General features: G+C 48.6%; 1 protein-coding gene across 1 annotated transcript in view; it reads right to left on the bottom strand.

Moving 5' to 3' along the window:
- ACAP3 (ArfGAP with coiled-coil, ankyrin repeat and PH domains 3) overlaps positions 1 to 22,066 on the bottom strand; it is a gene marked incomplete at both ends in the record, with an annotated part of 63,454 nt that extends 41,388 nt beyond the window's left edge. The window contains one exon of the mRNA XM_079545447.1: positions 22,020 to 22,066. Within this exon, the coding sequence (XP_079401573.1) occupies positions 22,020 to 22,066 (47 nt within the window). The remainder of the gene's footprint in view (positions 1 to 22,019) is intronic.
- Between the last annotated feature and the right edge of the window lie 2,003 nt (positions 22,067 to 24,069).

Raw genomic sequence — 24,069 nt, forward strand, 5'->3', positions numbered from 1 at the left:
ACCTAGATTTTGAGTAATTATGCTGGAAACAGGCACATGTGATGCTTCTGCTCTCTGGCTTTCAAGTCAGCAGCATTCAGATAAGTAGAGAGCATATAGCTACCTTTGGTTTCAGAGCTGCCCCTTTCCTTTTCCCACTCTCACAGTGTTCTCTTACATATGAACCCCTTGGGTCCTTACACAGACATACTGAGCCTTGGTCATCCTGATATCAGTGTGACACGTGCAGACCTCCAAGACAGGGCAGGGACTAACGTAAAAGGAATGGAAAGGTCAAAAAGATGGAAGCAACTCCCTCCAGACTAACTAACTAATTAAAGGCTATGCAGAAATTAATTCCTATTTTATCTTATCGTGGTTTTAGTTCTTAAAAACCTTTTTTCTTTGCTTAAAAGCCAAGAGCTGCCCTTCAGAGCAGGAATCGTGGCTTGAGGGAATCACAGCAAGTGTCAGGAAGGTGAGATGCAGTGCCTGGACTCACTGCCTGTGAATATAGGAGCCTCTCAGATATGCTTGTCCCTGTTCCCCAGCTCCTGAGAAACTAGAGTTCACAGTTCTTGCCTGCTCTACAAAGGAGTCAAAAGACTGAGCTGATGCCAGGGAGGAACTCAGAGATGCTCTGATGGGACACCTTCAGTCCAGTACCAACAAGAAACAGTAAAACTTAAAGGGTCTTGTCTACATTCATCCCATCCAGCACTGCGAGCTGGGAAAGAAGCGTGGCAACTGGAAGAACAGCACTGAACAGAGATGGATGGAGACAGAGAAAGCTGCCATTAGGTGGAGGTGTCTCTAATGACTCACTTCTGCAGTCCTGGTTTGCTGCATAGCAAGCATCCTCAACCCAGCCACATGGTGCTAGGACCTACCAAAGTAAGTGTGTGTGTGCACAAACCGCCCACCGACCTGCAGGCTGCTTTGCCTTGGCTGAATGCTGCAACATGAATCAACAGAAGCAATGCTATTTACCAAAAGCACCACCTGGCCAGGATCCTTGGCAGAGCATCACGACACAGAGAAAGCTGGCATTTGACGGTTCAGCTCCCACCACACACTGCTCCACAGCAGGGCAGCAAAGGCTGAGCAGCCTCTACTCAGCCACGTGGAGAGGAAAGCAGGGAGAATGAACAACATACGTGCTTACAAAGCAAGACAGTAAACAGCATCAGGCAGGAGCTCAGGAGCCCTACTGCTCTGAGCCCTGGTGGCAATCTCCATACAGCAAGAAAGCTACCAAGCTGCATTAACATCAACGCCTAAGCTGACAAAGGCTCAGGGGAAAGGGCCCTAGGCCAGCTAAGATTTAAAGGCCATGCATATGCAGAGACCTCAAGCAGATATGTGATTTTAAAACTCACTCCCACAAAATTCAATAGGATTTCATGAATATGCCTAGTGCTCAGAATATCCTTTACCTAACCTGCTAAGTTGGAACAGTTTGCTGAACAGGAATCAGAATGAAGAAATATCTTGGTTAAACCAGTTGCACTGGTATGGCCAGTAGGATGAACGAGATTCAGAGATAAGCCAGCAAGGAGCAAACTAGGGAATTAATGCAAAGAGCAGCTATGCTTGAACCCCTGGATGCCTTGCTGTCCCAAACACGTGTGATGAAAGACCTGGAGTGCCTCTTGTTAAGCCAGGTATGTGCAGTATGCACAGTTTTTGTAGGCTGGCTCCATCTGCATTGCTTAGCAAAGAGCACTTGGTGCAGGGCACAGGAGGTGTGCACATCAACAAACCAAAGCCCAACAGAAACACCAGGCACTAAGCAAGTGTCTCCATCACAGCTGAGCATCCCAGGCCTGGACAAAGTGAGGAAAAGGGTTGTTTTCCAGGTCACAGTAGGTCAGGCTGCAGGTTGACAAGCTCCTCTAAATAGAAATATGTTTACTATGCTTTTATACAAACGAAAAGAGGAAAGCCAGGCAGGAAACTAAAGGCAAAGTATTTTGGAGGACTGCATCACACTGCATCTCTTTCATTCCAGGCACTGCCTAATGCAAGGACACCACACATGTCCTTGTCTGTGGAAATGCACTGCTCTGTGACGATCCCATCTCTTTGAATCCCATGCAATCACACAATACCAGAAACTACAACTTCACAAATATTAAACATCACAAATTAATGCTCAACTCCCAACCCTCAGCAACCTAATGAAATGAGTGCTGTGGCACAGAAGTGAATTTAGCCCATGAGACAAGTGATCAATTAGACCATTAAAATGAAGGCTGTGTACCTCGTCACCAACCTATGCGACATCCATAACATAAGGCCACAGAAAAAAACTTTCTGATGTCTGGGATGGCAGGCAGACTCAGGGACGACCAGTCATTGGAATTCCATAGAAAAACTGTTTTGGGGGGAAAAAAAAAAAGAAAAAAAGAAAAAAAGCACCACTGGCAGATGTGAGGTGGATGCTGCTATGCTGCATGAGCTCCTGCCTGGAACCAGAAGTGGCTGGACTGCAGATGTGCGCAAGATTTTGTTTAGTCTACCATGGTTATTGCTGCAGAGCAATCTTTCACCCCCAAATAACCACTCTCCCTCACACATGCACAGCTGCATGCACACACACGCAATCTGGCAGGAGATGCTGAGCTCTGTGTGCTTGAAACTTGGAAAATGACAGTGAGGGTAGGTTAGCCAGGGGGAGGACAAGAGAAGAGGACAGGAGTGAAGGGCTTTGGGCTTCTCGTGGGTGGAATCCCAGCTGATGGGAACCTCTGCTGTTTTCAGGCATGTGCACCCTGTCCTGGCTCAGGCCTCGCTCCCTGCTCCTCTCCTGCTCCATGCCATAAGCTGGTTGTGCACCTGGCCTTGCTCTGAAGCCTCCTTGTCCTTCAGCAGCCTCTGAAGCGCCAACTGAGAGAGAAAGAGGGACTGTGGCAGGAAAGCCGCTCAGACAAATGCCAACTTTGGCAACTGCCAATGGCAGGTGTCCCTTCAGTGCAGTGGCAGTGACGGATATCCCCCCGAATGCCCACGCACACTCCAGCCCTTGTTCCAGCAGTGCAGAGCAGAGGAGCACACAGGGCCCATTCTGCAGGCACGGCACCATCCTGCACTGCCTGACAGTGCATCCCCAACCCACCCGAGGCTGCGGAGACAAGGAGACAAGGCCTCCTCTTATGGCCTCTGCCACAGCAGCCCTGCTGTGTGCCCCGCACCGGAGCTGCTTCCCAGGGCTGGCTGTCCCCAACTCTCCCCGCTCGGCTAGCTGTCCCCATCCCATGTCCGCTCATGATCAGCTTTCTGGGAGCCCTCAAGGTGCTGAAGGCATTCCGGTGGTGCCTCAGAAGGGCTGAACCGCTTGTAGCTCCGCTGCCCCAACCTTCCCGTGGGTGGAGAAGTGCTGTGCTGCTGGAGAACTGATGAAAGCCGCTAGCAGAAACATTATCATCAAAATTGATGGCAAAATAAAGTGGGAATTCACAGATTCGCAGCCTGCCAGCAGCAGGGCTGGTTGGGACCATCTGGCCTGACTTGCATCACCGAGCCAGTAGCTCTCAGGCAGTCACGCCAAGAGCAGCTCGAGCTCACTGACATCTCACACGAACGGCCGCCACGTGGGGTGGGAGCGGGGCAGAGCTGAGCATCCTCAGCCTCAAAGCACACAGTGCTGATCCCGTCCATGGATTCCACCTCGGCAACACCTGCTGCTGCCAAACTGTTTCTGTACCTCCAGAGGGAAGGAGCTGCTTTGAGCCTGAGGATGTTGTTCTTCAGAACACCACTAACCTGGGAAAAAACACCCATGAGTTTCTGGCAGCCCCTGAATCTCCATCTTGGCTCCAGAAGGAGCAGCGTCCCGTTGTCTAAGGCAGAGGGAGATCTACCACTTTCACTGGATAATCCCTTAATTAGTGCAGCCTCCAAAATAATCCTACTGAGCGGTTTGCACACACAGCGCAGGTTAAAACAAGCTGTGCCACGGATCCCAGGGCAATGGGCAGTATGTCATTCTTAGGTGCCTTTGTATTAGTTGATTAGCTTCCTTTTACATCTGCTAAAGCAGGTTGTGCCCCAGCCCCCCATCTTTGCACAGCACTAATGGGCCTTTGCTCAATACATTATAGCACGCTGGATTTAAAGGCCAGTAAAGCCTTTGGACTAATTTGTAAGTCCACACATGCCATTAAAAGCTACATGAAAGCCTCTCTTCCAGAACAGCCCCCAGCCTCCACAAGAAGCTACCAAGAAGCAGAAGCACACTTATCTCTGTGGCACTGTGATCTCACCAGTGCCATGCTTTGCTGGAAAACATGGCCAGGCAGCATCATCACAACCCCCAGCATCTTCCATCCTGGTGCTCAGAACGATCAGATTAGCTCAATCTCCCCATAACTGCAACAGCCTCTGCACGAACACAGTGCACGGCCGGCAGGCTCGAGGTGCTTGCTGGGTGTCTTCCAAGCTGGCACCTAAGAGCAGCTTTCAGCCAGCAGGCTTTGCAAGGCAAATAATTTCTACGCTAGCAGCTCAGCCCTCCTTCTCCAGGTCAAAGTGCAGCAGAGATTAAGAAATTTGCTTGGCCTCTCCTGGTAGAACAGGAAGAGATGTTGTTACTGATGCATGAAGACAGATAAGAAAACAACTGTGCTTCTTATCCAGTGTTCTGGAGGCTTGGGAATACACACACAGTCCCAAGGCAACAATAACTGAACCCTCACCATCTCCAGAGAAGTCGATCACAGGGATGAGCTGGAGGTACTCCATGCACAGGGATGAGCTGGAGGTACTCCATGCAATTAAAGCCCTGCAGATCACAAACTCTTCCACGAAATGAAATCTTTTACGTGGCTCAGTGTGAACTCTTAGGTCCAAAAAGTAGAAATCTGTCCTTTGTGTTACAATAACAGTTATTTTTTCTTCCTTCCCCTTCTCGGCACATACATATTTACACACGCACTGCCCTTTTAACTGCAAATACTGAACAGTTCTCAGAGGACAATGTCTGGAAAGGTTTCCTCCCAGTGCCAGAAGAAACAAATGTCTTAAACAAGAGATATTGCCTGGGGGTGTGGGGTTGCTTTTGGACTGGGTTCTGAATATCTTTTCTCTCCCCTCCTCCCACTCTCTTTTTCTTCCCTGATTCACAAGGAAATCACAAAGCAAACTCAGGACTGAATGAGACTTGTTTTTGTGAATGTTCTGCCTCTCTTTTTGGACATTCACTTCCACCCCCACCAGCCTAAACGCTCTCATTTGTACAAGCCCAAAACATACATTCAGCACATTTCCACAACCAACATCTGGCCTGGTGTTTAATTACCACTGCAGAAACCCCTGGGAGTTACACCGATATACCAGCGCAGATTTTAGCATGTTCTCCTTTGGTCCAACGCTGTTTAATTTGGTTTAACTTCTCACATTCTTCAAACACGCTGACCTTCGTGTCAGACAGACTGACATGACCAAAAGCTGAAGGTCATTTGGTGCAGCCAGGAGCATCCCTTCCACCTCTACAGATACATGTCTGAAAGGACAACCGGTGAGATACGATGCTCTGCACCATGCTGGCAGAAGGTTTTACTCTCCTTCAGTGCAAAATCCTCCACATCTAGCTAGCTTTGACATCCCTATCTGGCAAAGAACCGTAGGAAGAACTCTGTTAGCCCTTATTTACATGATCTGGATCATTCGGAGATGTTCTAAGCTGCAAAAAGGCTGCAGAACCTTCAGAAAAGCACTGGACATCACTGATGTGCTAACAGCTGCTTCCTTTCCCTGGGACACAGGTTCTCCTGCTCAGAGCTGCACAGGAGAGATCACACATCGAAGGACAGCACGGTCAGACTGCTTTATGCCATCAACAGGGCCAAGAGTTAACACAGCACACCGCAAGCTGCAGTGGCACAGCCTTGGATCAATTTTTTCAGCCCTTTTTGCTTCTGAAATAAAAAACTGGAGGAAAAAAAACGGCAGAAACTCCTGCAGAGCTGCACTCCCAGCTCCTCACACGGCCCCAAAGAAAGTCCAGCTCTGCCCTGTGTGTTGGCAGGGCTCTGCAGACTAACTTGTCGCACAAATGGGGCTAATGACTGATTCCTGTAATAAGAGCTGGCAAGCACAAGAAAGATTTCACACCCTTCCTCCCATGAATGGGGAAGAAGCATTCAATTAGGAGCACTGCCTATTCCTTAATCATTTCCTTTGTGTTTGCGGTTATTAATATCTTTACATGACTCGTCAAGCCAAGGGCTACGTTTTTTCTGCACTCGTTTTGGCTACTAGTTAATGCTTACAAAATACACACAGATGACACACCCACTGAACAGTGAGGCAAGAAAAGGATGCTGATGTTGGCATTGCTGTAGCAACTGCACTCCTCATGCAGACTGAGACCCCCATGAACCTGAAATTATACAGTCTTACCGAAAGAGACCATCGCAGCTCCAGGGAGTTTAAGCAGATAGGAAAATAGCAAGGGAAGGAAAGTGAGGCATGGGAGGAGTAATGTGACCCAATGAAGTTCAACACAAAAGCCAAAAACAGAATTGATCCTCCTAATCTCTCACAGTCTGCACTGCCTGCCGGAGAAATATACCTCAAACCTCTGTTTAAAAATGAAAGATAATCAACAAAAGCAAGTTGGAAGTCGTATGCATTGCCACCAGACTGGAATTTGGGAAGAAAGCCAGATGTTCTCAAGCCTGGTATGTAATGGACCCAACAATAAGCACGTACACACAGCGTGGTGAAGTGGTTCAGGCAATGCTGGGAAGAAACCCATTCCCCTGTCCACATTGTGCTTAGTACATCTGGATTTTGGTCTTTAAGAAAGAATATAAGACGACATGAGAAAAGATGGGAAGAACTGCCAGTCCCACCTGTAGCACTAACCAGCCATCACAGGCATCCAGTAGTGATGGTTAGCCAACCATCTGCCAGGTCAAGGATGCTGTTCCAACAGCCACGGCGATTTGGCACCATTCAGAGCTGTACTTTGCATGGAGAATGGCAGCGAGGGAAGAGTTTGTGGCCTGTGATAGCAGGAAGGCTGTGTTCAAAGTCCCTGACCCATAGACAGCTTGTGGAGCAGCCTAACAAGATCACCATTTGGAAGTGTTCCACACACCAGCCCAAAAGGCAGGGAGAACACAACAGGTCTGACAGATGGGGAGGCACAATGGGGGGAATGTAGGGTTCTGTGGCCAGAAACAGGCCAAGGAGATGGAGTTCACATGGGGAGGAGTGCCTGGCTTTCATTTGAGGCTGAGTCAAGGCCAAGCCACAGCCCTGGATTCTCAATCACTGAGATCACACTAGCCTAACTTGGAAAACAACAGAGAGAAACCTCCTGAAACCTGGTGACTGTGACACACCAACCAACCAACCAACTCCATTCAGCCTTCATCCCAGCTCTGAACCTATAACCAGGCAGTTTGCATCCCAGCCCACCACATCCCAACTCAGCCCATCTCCCAGCTCACACTCCAAGAGGGCTTCGTTTTCACCCCAGACACTGGGATGATCCAAATGCACTACAAAAACACCACATGTTCCTAGAGGATAGGCAGTAATAACACTCAGTATCCTTGTTTCTGTGTTCTTTATCTTTGCATTTCTAAGGCTCCCTTTGTGCGGTGAGCAGTTTATTCTCAGATCTGCTGCAGAAGGGAAGGTTCACATTGCTTGCTTGCCAACTCTTAACTGAGGCCTTTGCTCCATTCTGTGGAGGGTTTCTGCGCGTTCAGACTATCTAAAATAAAAATCATCTGGAGTGAGAAATAGATGGCTGCTCTTTGTGTTTGATAGCATAGACCTGGGTCTGTGCTCTTGCTCAGTGGGGACAATGGCTTTTTTCAAACATTGCAATGATTCCAGCCAGCTCTGTGCACTCCCAGTGTCCAAACAAGGCAGCCAGCCCCTACCCCATCACAGGAGCTCTGCTCCTCCTGGAAGCTTTGTCGTCAGTCTGCAAACCTCCACAAAACCCGAGAGCTGTTGCTGCTAATCTCTGTTTCCCTTTCTGCTCAGAAGTGACAAAGCAAAACGCTGCTTCTGCCTCACATTCCTCCGAGCCCACAGGAAACCATAAATCAGAAGGAAAGCATAACATCCAGAAAGAACTTGCAAAAGGACAAACACCAGGATGGGCTGTGGGGCTGGGGAAGGGGAGAGGGGAACCTGTCAAAGCAGCCATAAAGTGAGCATTAACCCACAGCTCCACCTGGCTGGGAGAGGTCTTGTTCCAATGAGACTGGGGGGAAATTTTGGGTCATGGCACCTAAATCCCTTCTTTCAGGGAATACACACACACACATACATCTATATTCTTCATTTCTTTCCAACCCTTCCCTCGCCTCTTCTGGAATCAAATAACAATAATTTAAAAAACAACATTTTCGCAGGAGAGGGTTAAACCAAATGTCACCCTGTGCAGCTCTCAGCTGGTTGGGAGTTTGGACAACACAGGAAGCTGTGGTTGGTTCATTTTAGCTTTGCAGGGAGACTGCCACAGCTCTGCATCCTCAGTGCCATCAAGCTGGTCTGCAGCCAGGTCATGGGAAGTGAATGGCATGGAAGGTGTCCCTGGCTCTGTGATAGGACCTGCTCTGCTTTCTTCCCACCAGCCCTTGGTTGTGGATCAGGCTGAAGCATCTCTTAGCAGGAGGATCTGCTTCATTTAAAGGTGACTCGTGGTTCTGGTCATAATGGCCGAGATTTCCTCTGGCCCAGATAAATCTATTTATAGTAAGTGTGATGCTAATTCTGTGCTCCAGTCTGATCTACTTCTGCTCGCTGGAGCAGCAATGCTTTCTGCTACCTGTTCTTTTTAACTGTTTCCTCACAGCCATTCTGCTCTCAGATCCCCGGCCCCTGCTGTACACAAGACCATTCCCTTTTGGTGCACCGTAGAGCAGCTGTATGCACAACATGAGCCCTGCAGATCCTCTCCCTGGGGACGCTGCTGGCTCAGACTGAGATCTAAGCTGGGTCTTGGAGAAGTGAGGGAAAAAAAAGATGAAAACACCTTATACAAGCCACTCATTTAAGCCACGACTTGAACCGAATTGCTTTTATAACCTTATCTGAGGTTCATGCAATGTTTTGTAAATAGCAATTCATTTTCTGCCGCTCGTGTGAACTAAGGAGCGTAGAGGGGATTTTGCTCATCATTAAACCTCGTGTCTTTGGGATAAACAGCACCAATTGCTTAATGGAGAAAATGGAGCTGTTTTCAGTGGCTCGAGTCTCCTATTTTTGTTCCAGGATAATGGAATAAGCTGTATTTCTAATCTTGACTAAAATCTCTCTGCAGATGGCAATGAGCATGATGCGGATGTGAAAGGTCATGCCAATGCTTTTTGCTCCTGGAAGCAGGAGAGAGTTTTCTGCAGTAAAAAACAGAGGTGAGGAAGCAGAAGCTCTGCTGATGTAAGTAAAACCCAAACGATGATGAGATGCAGGGTCCTCGTGTCCCTCCTTCATTCTCATTTGGTTTTGCTTTTTTTCCAAAGGCTTCACTGAAAAAAATACTTTTCTTTTTTGAGCCCATCGTCTGCTCATACACTTGAACTTGTCATCAGAGCTATTAGCTTGGGCTCCTTTCCTGCTGAAGGACTACAAGCAGCCAGCCAGCTCAGCTCCATGCTCCTCCGAGTCCTGACAGGCAGTGCAGGGAGGGACTGCAGGATGGGGTTTGGGTATCAGCACTTTGCACAGAGCACACTCACACAGCCAGCACGTGCCTTCAGCTCCCTGCTCTGCAGGTGAAAGCAGGAGGTCTCAGCAGGGTTCCTGAGTCCTACAAGGACCTCCAAGCAGATAAAGTACATCGAGACGTGAAAACCACACGGCTCAGTTCTCTTTTCACTGGTGTGTGAACTGAAATCAGTGTCTGGGTGCTGGGGGATGTGGGAGCAGCAGTTCCCATCAGAGCCAGACGGGAAGCTCAGACAGCGACAGTTCCCTGCAAGCTCTGTGCAGTCCTGCACTTGAAAACCATGCAGTCTCAACGTCCCAAATTCCTGATTTTGCTTCCTGCTGAACATAAATCTTACTCCCAAATAAACACAGCAGAGAGTCAGAGCTGAGCCCTCACTTAACTTGTACAGTCTTCCATGTAGTTTTCTGGTAACATCACATTTAAACAATACTAAGCTGTGATCCTTCATGCATTGCTATGTTTGGTGCAACTATAGCAGAGAATGGCTTCATTCTAGGGTGGAAAATGGGGTGACTTGATGCAGTGTGGCTCTCCATGAACTTGGGCAGGCTGTAAAGGACCTGAGGATGACACATTTAGTCCCACTAGTATAAACAGTTGTTCCCATTAACATGATTTGCTCATGCTGAATAGGCATCGTAAACTGCCTTTCAATCTGTGCCTTCATTTATTAAAAAAAAAAGGGAGAAATTGTACCTTAATTAGTTCACAGGACGGTTATTCAGTGGTGTGGATCTGTTTAATCAGGATGTTACCGAATGGCAGCGTGTCATTACCCAACACAAAGCACTGAATCCAATCGCTGACATGCTAACGTGCAAGCAAAATGATGACTGCCTTGTTCTACAGCAGTTCTGTTGCCAACCTTCTGTTGCTGAAGCCCTCTCTGGATTTACATTTATGCAAGATGTTTCTGTGGTATTTGGTGCTCTGTTTGGTTAGGTGTGGAAACACAAACCCTAGAAGAGCTTCCAGTGTGTCTTCTCATGGGCAAAGAGGTTCAGTGCCCGAACACAGCCAAGCTCCAGTTTAGGTAATAGTGCTCATAGTGTTTTGCACATTTTGCTCTTCACAGCTACAGAAATATGCCATTCTTTGTCTGAAACATGCTAAATGTCAGTTTATGGCTGCTCTCCCTCAGCAGAGTGGCTGGAGGTGTATGTTTAGACAGTTTTGAAGCAAGATGAATACAACTTCACGCTTTGGTTGCGTGGTGCTCTGCTGACTCCAAATTAGTACATTAATGTTTAGCAAAAACTGACAACTCTCTTCAAGAGATATGGCTTCTATGCACTATGCTATATTTACACAATTACAGACCTCTTCTAGTATTCTCAGTTATGTTCAAATGATATAAAGGCCTGTTAAAAAGCAGTGAGGTATTTGAGTTTACTGAACAGTCTTCCATTCAGCGAATTCTCCCTCTCTGCTCTCTGGCAGCTACAGTCTGAGCTCCTCTAGAATCAAGGCACTAAGCGACACGATCTGGCTGGACCTGCTCTGAGAAGGGCACTAGATTGGGTGACCTCCAGAGGTCTCTTCCAACCTAAATTACTCTAGGATTTAATGGCTTAAAGATGAAATCTTCCCTTAGCTCCTTTAATGCACTCCTTATGTAATGTATCTCATAATATGTTTCCCCCTCAGCTTCTCTTTTGTAACCCACAGCCAAATGTTCAAGGAGACAGCACCCCCAGCATCTGGAGCATCTGGATGCTCACTGTCTGACCCCAGGCCTGCAGTCGAGAATGGATGCACAAGGCAGAGGAAATGCCACGCAGGCAGCAGTTTACTTTCCACCACTCACCATTACAGCCTGGGGGGAGAAAATCCTGACAGACATCACAGCAAACTGTTTTCTATTGCTGCCCATGGTTCAGTTCATCAGAAGTCATTTCAGTGATGGGTTCTCCACGTGGAATGTTCCGCAGAGCAGCCATGTGCACCATGTGCACTGGTGCTGATGAATTAGCAAAGCAACTAACGATGACATGTTCAGGAGGAGAGAACATCTGGCTGCCATGGCAGCTCAATAACTTAATTACTGCACACTTCCATCCCAAACCTGTGTAGGTTACAAAGGAGGCTACGCATCAAAACAGGTAAGCATGTTCCTCTCACTCTCTTGTAACAACAAACCAAAAAATGACTTCCAGCTCAGACCCAGCAGACTCTATTGCACAACTTGCCAACTTTCATTTCCAAGCAAGGCATCCAAACTACATTAAACTCTCACTACAACATTCTGTTCATTGTCAAAGGAGCTGAGCACTCCTTGGCCAGTTTCCACCACGCATGACAGGTGCAAACCCCAAGGACGATGAGGACTGCAAAGCTGTGTGTAAGAGGTGGCCAAGTAGAGGAACAGTGCTTCTTCAGTGGCCACTCCAAACCCACCCTGCAGCATCCTCCCTCATTCTTAGCTGTTGAAGAGTCCTCCACATGCATGAATGTAAGGAGAAATACCCCAGCCACAGCAGAATCTGGAGATGGAAACTGCTCTGTGGCAGCTACCAGATGGGCTTTGTTTTGAAGCTTTGTTATTCTTGCTCATCAGAGCAAGCACTATTCACGCTGATAGCTAATAATTTGTATTGTCAAACTGAATGGATCCTTTACCTTCCTTTCTGATCTGAGTACTTGTTTTGCAGAAGATGACACAGCTGCCAGACTCAATTAAATGGATTAAGGTTTTGCAGCAGCAAAATGGAACATACAAAGCAATGACCACATACAGGAATATTCTTTCCTCAGCTGAAAAAAGACACGTTATGTGGGCATGCCTCTACTTAGACAGCGTGTTAGCTTTCTTTCAAAAGCAAAATGGATTTATCAATAAACCAGTATCAAACAATTCTTTCTTCCCCCTAAGTGAACCCAGCAGCATCCATTTACCAACAGGGCTGGAGGAGATTCAGAAGGCTTTGTTGAGACTTCCCCTCGTCCACAGTTCAGCTCAAACCACTCTCCTCCAGCAGGCATCTTTCAGCACTGAAAACTCCTTGTTTCTTCCCCCCCTCCTCCCCTCCCTGGGCCTTGGCTCCGAATGGAGCTTCCCAACCTCTCTGCTCCTTTTGTCTTTCATCTGAAAGGCTTTTCCTGTGCTGCTGCCTGCCAAACGCAGCGAGGTCTTGCCCTCTGGCTGCAGCAGTGCTGGAAGTGCTGACCGACTGGGGCAGCACAGGAGAGCCCTCACCCTTCGCTGCACCCCGAAAGATTTGCCAGATGTCTCTTGATAGCACGACTTTTAGCAGCCACAGATCGCTTATCTGCTCTCTGTTGCCCCATATGATGGACAATCACATGTCCAGCACACTTCAGCTAGTAAATTATCCTTGTAGAAAGAATCTTGCTGTGCTGGTCATCCCTAATATTGTCTTGGGCCATGCTCTGGAGATGAGATGGTGGGCCTTGGGTCAAGGAGGAAATTCCCAAGCCCACACAAAAAGCCAAAACGCTGGGGGTGGAGGGAATTACTGGGCAGGAAATAGGAACCAGTGCTGCCTAGAGCAAAAATTAATAGGTTCTCTGTGCTGGCTGATGTGGTCCAAGCAAGGGGGAACAAAGTTGGCATTGTAGTACCCAAGCCTCAGCAGCAGAAAAAGAATTGAAGCACTAAGTCAAGGGTCAGAACAACAGCGCGCAACCCTGAGGGACTCCCACGCATGCATCCTCCATCCCTTCCCACTGTGGTTAAACCAGCTGGAAACCTCAAGCTCTTCTTGATTTCTTGGCATCTTGCACACCTCATCCTACAGAGTTCAGAAGTGCAGGTAAAAGAGAAGCATCGAGCACAGTAATTATGGGGAGAGGTCAGGCACCTTTGCAGATAACTCCTATTTCCACTGTACCAAACAGGAACTGCTATTTTACTGTCACTTCTGCGGTTTATGTTTGAAATCTTCTTTCAGCTCTATCATGGGATGCTCTGCTTTCTGCACTGAATCCACCTCCATATGTCCTGACTGCACTGGTGCCTCTAACCCAGGCTGCAGTATTAAACCAGAAATGACTCTAGTAAACACAAGTAAAGAAAGACTAAGGATGAGCCCAGAGACAATAGCAGTTTGAATTCTGAGAGAAGTCACTTCCCATCCATCAGCATATAGGATCTATCAGCATGGAGCTACGCAGTCCTGTCAACCAGCCTGCCGTTGGCCCATAGTTTCCTGCGTTATCTCCAAGTTCAGATGAGTCAGAGACTTCCATGACTCCAAACTCCTTAACTCCATCCAGCTGAACCTCTTTCATTTTGCTCATAGAGCACTGAAGGCAGCAGCCTTCCTAAATGCCAGCTTGCTGCCTCCTCATCCTTCAGCTCTCAGGTAGCTGCTTCCCTGCAAATGCAAGTGCCCCATCTGAAGGGCAAGCCTGCAAGCAGGGAAAGCAGGGAAGGGTGTGGGAAGAGGAGTGGGACAGGAAAGGGGAAGGGGCCTCCTGCTATGTCAGCGCTATCTTTGTGGCCATTTCCTACATCCTGGGGCGAGGTTTACAGGGTGGGGACAAATTCAGCCTTCCTGCCAAAAACTGGGTTTAGCAGAGAGGACAAAGGGGTGATATTCCGGGAAGAAAGCAAGCTGTGGGAAAAAGCATTGTTTCACTGATGCTGGAATGGAGCAAGAACAACTGCCAGGCTCAAACTGCCTTGTTCTCCAAGTAGTTACTGAGACTCCAGCATCACCACAGCACCGTGAATGCAGTGGGATCATGGCGATGTTAAGCTGGTATTCTTCTCATGTGTATGAGCAAAAAACAGCCTCAGGTCAAGCCACAAGTCCACCTACTTGCACAACATAACCTTGCTTTGTCTTGGGAGAACTGATACATCTCCTTCAGCTGCTCCCTGTGCTCATGGAGATCATTATTACAGCAGCTATATATATCTGTAAGTGCCCCCATGCTGTATACTGCATTGTCAGCCCGACACGGGGAGATTCAGCAGACAGAGCCACATGTCAGTCTGCTGTGTTAAATAAAGACTGGCACAGCTGCTCGGATGCTGAGAAAGGACTACAAGTTATGTATTTGTATTTGTGTGCATCTGAATGCATGTGTGTGTAGGTCATACATTTTATTCCCATAAGCTATCTTCTTTCCTCATCAAAAGACAGATGTATCCAGCCCCTGGAAGAACTGCATGTGCACATATACATTCACACACGTGTTCACGCATGCTGTTTCTATTAATAAACAGTATGGAAACCATTAAGCCTCGCTACAGTGTGATGAAGCAGACTGGGTATGCAGGGGAGGGATTATCTCACTCTCTGATATTATATAATCTGTTTAGGCTGTGCCACTTTCTGCTTATTTAAGGAATGAATGAGCACTTCACTCTGTGATGTGCCACCCATGAGTTCTGACATCACTGCTTTAATCCACTGTAATGAATCTACTGCTTCCCTTTTGAGCCATTCCCTACCACACGGCCCATGCTATATCCAGTCTATTTCCACTCCCAGTCACTGTCTGTGTGTGTTATTCCCCAGAAATAAGTGATGCTTAACTCAATCAGAGCAACAGAATGCTCTCTGCCCCCTGAAGAGACCTCACATACAAGCAAAGTGAACAGCTTTGCAGATAACAAAAGCAAGACAAGAATGCAGTACGTGTGTGGGCACGCTGCTGTAAATGGATCTTACTGAGGCTGGCTGGCCTTGTGTCCAGTGGGTTGACATGAGCTGTTGAGAACACACACAACCTTTCCATTGCTTCTTTCCTGGTTCTTTCTCCCTTCCTATAAATCAAGCTCTGTGCTGAATTCCTTTCTTTGCAAAAGGAGACAGCAACGTGCAAAAACAACAAAATCCCTCGATGCGCTGTTTTAAAACAAACCTTCACCAGTAAACTTAAACATGTATCCCACTGAGTAAAAAGACCAGAACGTTTTGCCACGAGGCTTGAGTAGGGCCATTACCTGTGGCCTTATTTTCTCCTCTGGGAGGAGCGGCTCAGAGCAGCAATGAGCAGCAATGAGCTCCTGCAGCAACACGTGCTGCTTACTCACTGCTTCTGTGACCTGTGCTGCTGCTGTCTCACCTGGTTTGTCAGGGCAGATGCATGCACGCCCAGGCTCTGTGCATACACATGGGATGAGTGGCAGAGCCAGTTGCTCCACCATCCAGCACCTCCCTTGCAGCCATTGCAAAAATAGGTTTGGGGTTATCTGTTCCAGGCAGCTTTCAGGTTCAGAAACAAACAGGAAGACTCTTTGCACAGGAATAACTATCCAGGAACCCAGCTCTGCTCTCTGTCCTCTGGGGTAGGGATGCAATGCATCTCCTAGAAGGTACACACAGCTCCCAGGACCTCCAACCCCTTGGCCTGGGACACCAAGCTCCCTGGAGCTCCAACACACAGAGGGTGCTGTAGCTCCAGTTCCATGCCTTCCTTCCAGGATCTTAACAGGGCAGGCTCAACAATGCCTCAGAGAAGAGGAAGAAACAATTAGAAAGCTCCTGGCAGGCACAAACCCCAACTTTCTGTGCTGGCCAGGATGCCTGCTCCTCCCTCTCCAAATCTGCAATTGCTGGTCAAAGAGGAAGCAAATTCTGCTCGTTTCCTCTTCCTTTCCACACAGGAAATGTCTGCACTGCATTGTGTTAGCACAGAGCTGAATCTGCCTTCTCTTTTACCTTCCTTTTTACTTCCCTCCACCCCCACATTTAAAGCAAGCTTTACAGAAGACAAGCAGCACATTTGTTAAGGGTGGAGTTGTGTGTGTAGCAAACACTTGGGAAACAGCAGCCAGGAATCACTGTTAGTGTCTGAAATCAGAATACAGACCTGATCACCTGACAGTGGTGAACTGCAAGCTAGCAAGCACTCTTGGCTCCAAGGAAACATGAAGACTGTCCCCAAAATTCAGACAAACAAGGACTGGAAGTCTGTTTTTAGAGCTCTTTTCTTTATCCTGAATAACCAGAGCTACAAAACGAGCAGTTGCTTGCTTTTTGCAGCAAAGCCAGTGCTTAGGAAGCCAGAAAACCTCACAGTTGCACTGGCTTTCCTGCTGCAAAAAATTAATACTTTAGCTGAAGTTTCAGTGTTATGAAGGCAAGTTTTAAAGAGACAGGGCAGTTAGGAGGCTCAGAGTTGAGGCTTTATGGGGATGGCCATTTCAGCAAGTTTGTCTTGACAAGAGATGAGAAACAGTAGAGATGTTGCATAGAATATGCACCCCCACAAATCAGAAGACACTGGTTAAGTGAAGAAACAGATTTGCAAGATACCCCAGCATGGATATCACTAACTGAAGAGTTGCAGAAGAATTTACAGTGCCTTGATCAGTGCATGAGCAGATAAGACAGTGTTTTATTCCTTATCCAGCGATGATAGCTCAGAGCTGCAGTGCCCTACTGACAGTGCAACTTTTGCACTGGGCTGATGGTGGCCATGACCCTGGTGACACAGATAATGTGCTCCCTTGGCCCAGCAGCAGTCCTTCGAGGACCAGGACTGGGATCCAAGTACAACACATGGAACCAGGACAAGCAGCAGAGCACCATTAGTAAGGCATGTGGCAGAGCCCAAAGCAAATGGCTGACTCTTCCACAGAGCATTTCAATAGCGCAGAAAAGCCAGCATCAGCATCTCTCTGGGTCTAATTATCCTCTTCTACCACAGGCTTATTGCTCTTTTGTGTTTTCTCCTTTTAGCAAGCTCCGTCAACTAACTTGCAACCCTCTTACATTCCTTGTTACAGCTACAACTAGCAACTTGCAAAACCCTGATCTAGGCTTTCTCAGTGGCTTCTGGCCTTCCCAAAAGGACAAGGCCTAGGGTTTCTTGTGGTTGCCCTCTGGAAGGCTCTGAGGAAGCACAGTCCAGAGCTCACCTCCTGCTAAATCGTTAAGACTGAAGAGCTCTTTCCTTACACTTATCTCAAGGCAACCAGGATTGTGAGGGAGAGGGAAGCATGTCAGAAGCCTATCCACGCCTGCAGAGGTGACTTCCATCTCCATGGAGGCATGTACATTCCAGCAAGCAAAGGACATGGAGAGGAGCAGCTGCTGAACTCCCATACTGATCTGTCAGACAACCAGAAACACTTCAGTTTGCAAATGTTTCTTACAAGGTACATGCAGTTACACAACGAAGCATGCTACAAGAACATTATTACGGTAACAAAGTCAATTGGCCAAATTATGAAACAACAAAATTACCCCTGTCAGTGTGCTACATCATGGAACTGAAGAGCTTTCTCTCACAAGCAGCCTGAGAGATCGCATATCTGAGTTTAATACCATCCACTGCTAAATCACAGCTTCTGCATCTGGCCAGTTTTGTCTTGGCAACCACAACAAACAGTCCCTTACTGACTTGGAACATGGAGATGGCTTTGTGGGGCTTTAGCTTCAGATCCCCGGCTCTTCGGGACACTCTGCTCATGCAGTTCACAGTTCAAAATTCCTCAGGAAACCACTTGCCAAAAAATTTGGCATCAAATCCCACCATCAGTGCCAAGCCAGAGATCTCAGTTGAGTTCTCATCCAGGCAGTCTCTAATACCAGGGGATTTTCCTTGACTTCCATTGAAGAAATACCTTCAGACGTGCCCATGGTAACACAAGCTGGACTGCAGCTTTTCCTAAGCATTTAGAATCATAGAATCATATTTCAGGATTCCCGTGGCACCTTTGATGACAGGGAAACGCAATTAAAGGAATGCTCATTCCATATGCTTCTGTGTTACCACCCACAGAGCAAAAAAGCCTGCACCACACGAGGGTCCTGCTATGATCTGCTGCGAGCCTGACACAAGAGCAGCTGAAATGCAGCACAGAAAACCTCTTTGGGTGGTGCTGTCATAGCCACGGCCTTGGCATGGCACAAGCACATTTGGTGACAAAATCACATGTGGGACAAGCCACTTGGGGATGGACCCTACCATAAAACATGCCCAAGTCCAACCTGCCTGATCTGGCTCTGCGTTAGCCTTGGGCTCACTTCAGAATGATGCAGAGTAGGTGAGGCTGTGAGCCAGGAGAGGAAAGGAAGCCTCAGTGCATGTGTGAAGCACCTGAGAAAGGTACAGATATCTTGGAACTGGATGGACAGGATGGATTGCTGCAGCATGGAGAGCATCTCACAGCTGGGGTGAGAGGAAGAAACTCACTGTGACATCTCTGCTTTGACTCCTCCTTTGCATACCTCGGCCCCTGTGACTTTGGAAGCGCAGTGATAAAGAGATGAGAAGTAGAATAAATAAAGGCAGGAATTATGATTGATACAGATAGCATCGCGCTGCTTTTGTGATAACATCTTCTCACTCGTGCAACTAAACCAGCAAGTGATGGTAATGGTACTCATTAGGCATTGATTCAAAGAGAAGCTCTCTGTGTGGGCATATCTTCCCGCAACCACCATCAGTAGCAAGGATCTTGCTTACATAAGAAGCCTTGTGTAAGCTTCAAATCAATGCATATGCTCTTTTTGTTAAATGGATTTAGTCAAACAAATGAAGAGTTTTGCTTTTGCCATTCTGGGTATAATTTACTTTTGCTTTCAAGTAACTTCAGCTAATAAGTTTGGCTTACATCAGGCTGCATGGCAGCGGTGTGCAGAGCCGGGTGACAATAGCCAAAAGTCACACGAGGCACTGAAGATCTTTCTCTCTAACACATGCTCAAGCAGCACGGACTCATCTGAAGTTGTTATGCACGCTTTGAACTTGTCCGATTCAATCTGTTACCAGACTTAGCAAGATCAGTTGGAGTTGAGTGTTTTTATTCCTTCCCATTCTGTTTGAAACACTTTACTGTTGAGGGAGAAAACACTTCCTGAACGTCCTTGTCTTTTCACGTCCTTTTCCTCTGGCAGATGACAACTGCTTTATTGCATCTCTCTTGGAGCTGCAGTTCCATGCCTGAGTTTCCCTGGCCATGAGAGCTACAAGCATCAGAGGTGGCTCAGCCTGCTGGGAACCCTGAGCTCACAGCCTGATTAACGAGGTTAGTTAAGAGCAACAGCAGTGCTAGTTAAGGAAATAACCGCTTACTTCCCTCCCTCGTGGGATTTACCACAGAGGCATTTGGGGTTTTCTATGGCTCACAAAGTTCTGCAACCAGCCCCAGCAACTTGTTCCTCCTCTGCCCTCGTCCTCCTGATTGCTCCTCACACCCAGGATAGTTGATGATGTCCCCATCTGTCCCTTGGTGCCAAGTGCACCTGGATCTCTGAGTAGGACCAGCAGAAATGTGTTCCTTGATTTCCCAGGCTGCTGCTGGCCCAACAGGAGGCTCCCATGGCAGGCAGGGAGATGAAAGCCACAACATCCACTGGGGTTGCATTCAAATGTGCTAAAACTGGTCTTACAAGGTAATTAGCATTTGTTTACTGAGGCAGAAGATACGTGTCTCTACAAGATGCCCAACAGAAATAAGGTTTATCTGCCAGTCAAGAGATCTGAACGTATTTAAGTAACGAAAATCAAAAGGAGGGGAAAAAGGGTCAGCAACTGTGCCCTATGAAATAGGAAGCAATGATGGATTGACTGCATATTGAGTATTGATTCGGGGTGCTTTGGCATGTAATTGGATTTGATTGCTCAAGTAGACTAGTTTGGTTGCCTTATTATGGGATGCCTGATACAGCGTGCCTTCATGCAATTGGTTTTGGTTTTTCTCCCTCTGTATATCAGACAGAAAACGACTTGATTCTCTCCAGGGCTCACCGTTGAACTTATGACACAGCATTCAGTTTTGGTTTCACCACAACCCTGCAGATGTCAGTACTTTGTCACAAATTCCCCTCACATTAATACATATCGGCCCTCCTGAATCATCCAGGCTCACTTCTCTCACCCAATCTCTTGCTCTAGACTGCGTCTAGCCATTGGGGAAATAGTTCATAATTCCCTGCTTAAATAACTGGCTTTTGATAAAGGTCCAACACAGTACTCTGAGGGCTGTTTTGTTTTTACAGATGGAGCAGACAGAGCAGAATGATGCTGCCTGCATACTAAGAAACTTGGCCCTGAGCCCACGCACACCAAAGGCAAAATAAATAAATAAACATCTCCATCAATCTTGACGTCACCGAGGGAAAAAGGGTCAGTGCCATGTGGAAGGAGACATCTGGACAGTGAGGTCACTGCTCTGGACGGATGCCACCAAGCAGTTCACATGCTCGGCAGCACCACAGGATAAAATGACAGTTAAAAAAAAAAAGAAAAAAAAAAAAGAATAAATTCTAATTGATACTGAGTGAGCAGAGGTTTAAGGACGGAGGTTCGTACCTTCTGCACGCCTGCCTGCATATCTAACTTTTCCTGATAAAAAACTCCTGTGATTCCAGGCACGCAAACAGGAGCAGCCCATCGTCTCACGGGGTGCTGCCCATGCCAAGCCAGAAACAGCCCCAAAACAAGTAAGAGCAGGATCTCACCGTGCAATTACAGCTGCAAGGTGTGGAGGAGGACCCTCCCCACAGTCCTGGGGATCCCCAGACCTGGGCTGCAGCACCCACAGGGTGCACTTGCCTGGAGTTTTTATGTTACCTGCAGCCGTACGCAGCCACATGAATGCATACACAGCATGACAACCGTTCAGAGCAGCCACAACAGCAGACCTCTGCAGCCTTTTGTACCAAGCTTCTATTCTGAGAAAATCTTTCCAAACACACGTGGGGGAAAATGCAAAGTATCCCATTTAATAAACAAAAACGTTTGAGGAGCAATGAGAAATGCCTGCTGGGATGGAGAGCCCCTTGGTAACCGTCCCCCTGCACGTATTTCCAACCAACTTGCTCCTGCAGGCTATTGTCTGCTTCCTTCTGTCCCCATCCAAGCACAGTGTGAATGCAGCAGGCGATCGCCAGCTGTGGAAGCTCCAATCTTTCCATTCGAGCACCAGGACATCCCACAGCACCCAGACACCCAGCCGTGGTGCTGCAGGCACAACGAGCATCCGCACCGCGCTCAGGGACTCCTCACCAGCCCCGAGCAGCGCTCACAGGCCCGATTTCAACAGCAGCACAGCCACGACGGAGTCTTTGTTATCAGAGCTCGGATTCCTTCAAGACTGCTAAATAAAAAAAGAATCCACCCTCCGAGAGACGGCGATGCCAGCGAGTGGAAAACGCCGTGTTTCTGAGCACGGGCTTCGGGAGCGGTGGCAGCACATCCAGCAGCTCCGGGAGACGATGCCGGTTCCCCCGCGCTATGGAGCGGGTTGGGATGAGCCTTGAGCCGAACGTCCCGAGCGGGCTGCCGGCACCGCATCCCCACCGCACGGGGCCGGTAGCTGCTTCCCACCTCTCCCCCCTATCCACGCAGCCCTTCCGCTTGTTATTATTATTATTACTATTATTGTCATCAGAGCGAGGGTCTCGGCGCTTACCGGAACCGGGGCGAATCCTTGATGCACTCCTCAAACTCCACCGTCATCCTCGCGGTTCGGAGCTCAGCGGAGGAAGCGCAGCGCCCGGCGGCGGCGCAGCGAGGCGCGGCACGGCACGGCACGGCGCTGCGCCCGCCCCCACCACCGCCCGGCGGGCAGGGCAGGGCAGGGACCGGCTGGAGGCACGGGGCGGGGAGCTCAACTGCAGATGCTCCCAGTTATTATAGAATGAGAGTGCCCCCGGTTTTCCCGCACAAGGCTTTGAGACCTCACTGAGCCTTTTAGTTAGTCGACGGGAGCTTGATAAAGCACCCGGGTGCCTGGTTTGATAGAGATAGGCAATGGCTTTAAACTGAAAGAGGAAAGATTGAGGTTGGATGTTAGGAAGAAATTGTTTACTGAGAGAGCAGTGAGGCCCTGGCACTGCTGCCCAGAGCGGCGTAGTGCCTCATCTCTGGTGATGCCCAAGCCCAGGCTGGATGGAGTCCATCCAGCATCCGGCCCACAGCAGGGGTTGGGATTGTGGGCTTTAAGGCCCCTTCCAACCCCAGCCATCCTGTGATTCTATGATTCAGATCCTGAGCATCCCCTCAGGTCTCTGCATTAATTCAGCCACTGGAAGCACAGCCCAACCTTCGGGTTGCCACGGGGTTGTGGCCACAGCTGAGAAAAAAAAAAGAAATCAACCTGTAGAGGAGGCACGCAGCAATTCCCTGCCATTAGTGTCAAAAGGATTGGCATCAATCCTGTTACTGCTTAATCTAGTTTTTAATTTTCCGTACACAGTGGATTTGCTGCTGCCATCAGCCATGCAGTAAATCTGCAGTAACTCCACCGAAGCCAATGTAATCACTCAAGGAAGGACATCTGGGCCTGCAGGACCATGGGAACAGATCACATTTGCTACCGGATACAGCAGTGTGATGTGGCACAGATAAATGAGACTAATTACAGCGAGCTTCGTTTGGATCCTCCACCCATCACTCACCACAGGCAGAACTGCACAGACCACACCAATCGCTGAATTTAAGACTGAGAAGTGCCCTGATGTAAATCTCTACCCAAATGCATTCTGTTTAACAAGCACCTGAACTAAACCCACAGCTCACAGCAACACCAGGGTCAGGGGTGCCTCAATGTCACAGCATATCAAGGCATCACTTCAGCCACGGACAGATCCAGGACAAACCCAGGGGGAGGAAGATGCTCCATGCCACGTCCACACTGACTGCTGCTATGATCTGCCTCCGGGCCAGGCTCTGGCTCTGTCTGAGGACTCAGCCCTGCTCCATTTGCAACCTTTCAGTACCTAAAGGGAGCCTATAAGCAGAAGAGTCAACTCTTTGAAAGGGTAGATAACAGCAGGACAAGGGGAAATGGTTTTAAGCTGAGGGAGGGAAGATTTAGGTTGGACATCAGGGGGAAATTCTTTGCTATGAGAGTGGCAAGGTGCTGGAACAGCTGCCTACAGGAGCTGTGGATGCCCCGTCCACCCCTGGAGGTGTTCAAGGCCAGGTTGGATGGGGCCCTGGGCAGCCTGGGCTGGTGTGAAATGTGGAGGTTGGTGGCCCTGCGTGTGGCAGGGGGTTTGCAGAGGGCAGGGGTTCCAACCCTGGGCATTCTCTCATTCTGTGATTCATTTGTCCGCTGTGCTTTAGAAGGATGGTGTGCATGTAGCAGCCTGACACGACTGAACATTAAAATGGTAGAGGGTTCTGAGGGACACGGAAGGCTCAGCTCAGCCCATCAGTGCAGAATGGGCAAGGTGACCTCTGCTGGCTTCTGTTCCACCTGCTTCCATCAAATCAACGCGTTTCCCTTTGCTCCTCCAGCACCGACGACGACACGGGGGTGTTGCAGCAGGGACTGCGAGTCGCCTTCCCTTCCAAAGCTGAAATCCACGGAGCTCGGATTCGGCTGCGGCAGCCCCGCGCCTCCGGCCCTTCACGCACGGCGCAGCCATGGCCGCGCAGCGGAAGCGGGCGGTGCTGGGAGGGCCGCTGAGGGGAAGCCGGCCCCGCTCCGCCTCCGAGCCCGTAGCGCAGCAAAG

This window comes from Tetrao urogallus, assembly GCF_951394365.1.
Source record: "Tetrao urogallus genome assembly, chromosome: 21".
Taxonomy (NCBI): Eukaryota; Metazoa; Chordata; class Aves; order Galliformes; family Phasianidae; genus Tetrao; species Tetrao urogallus.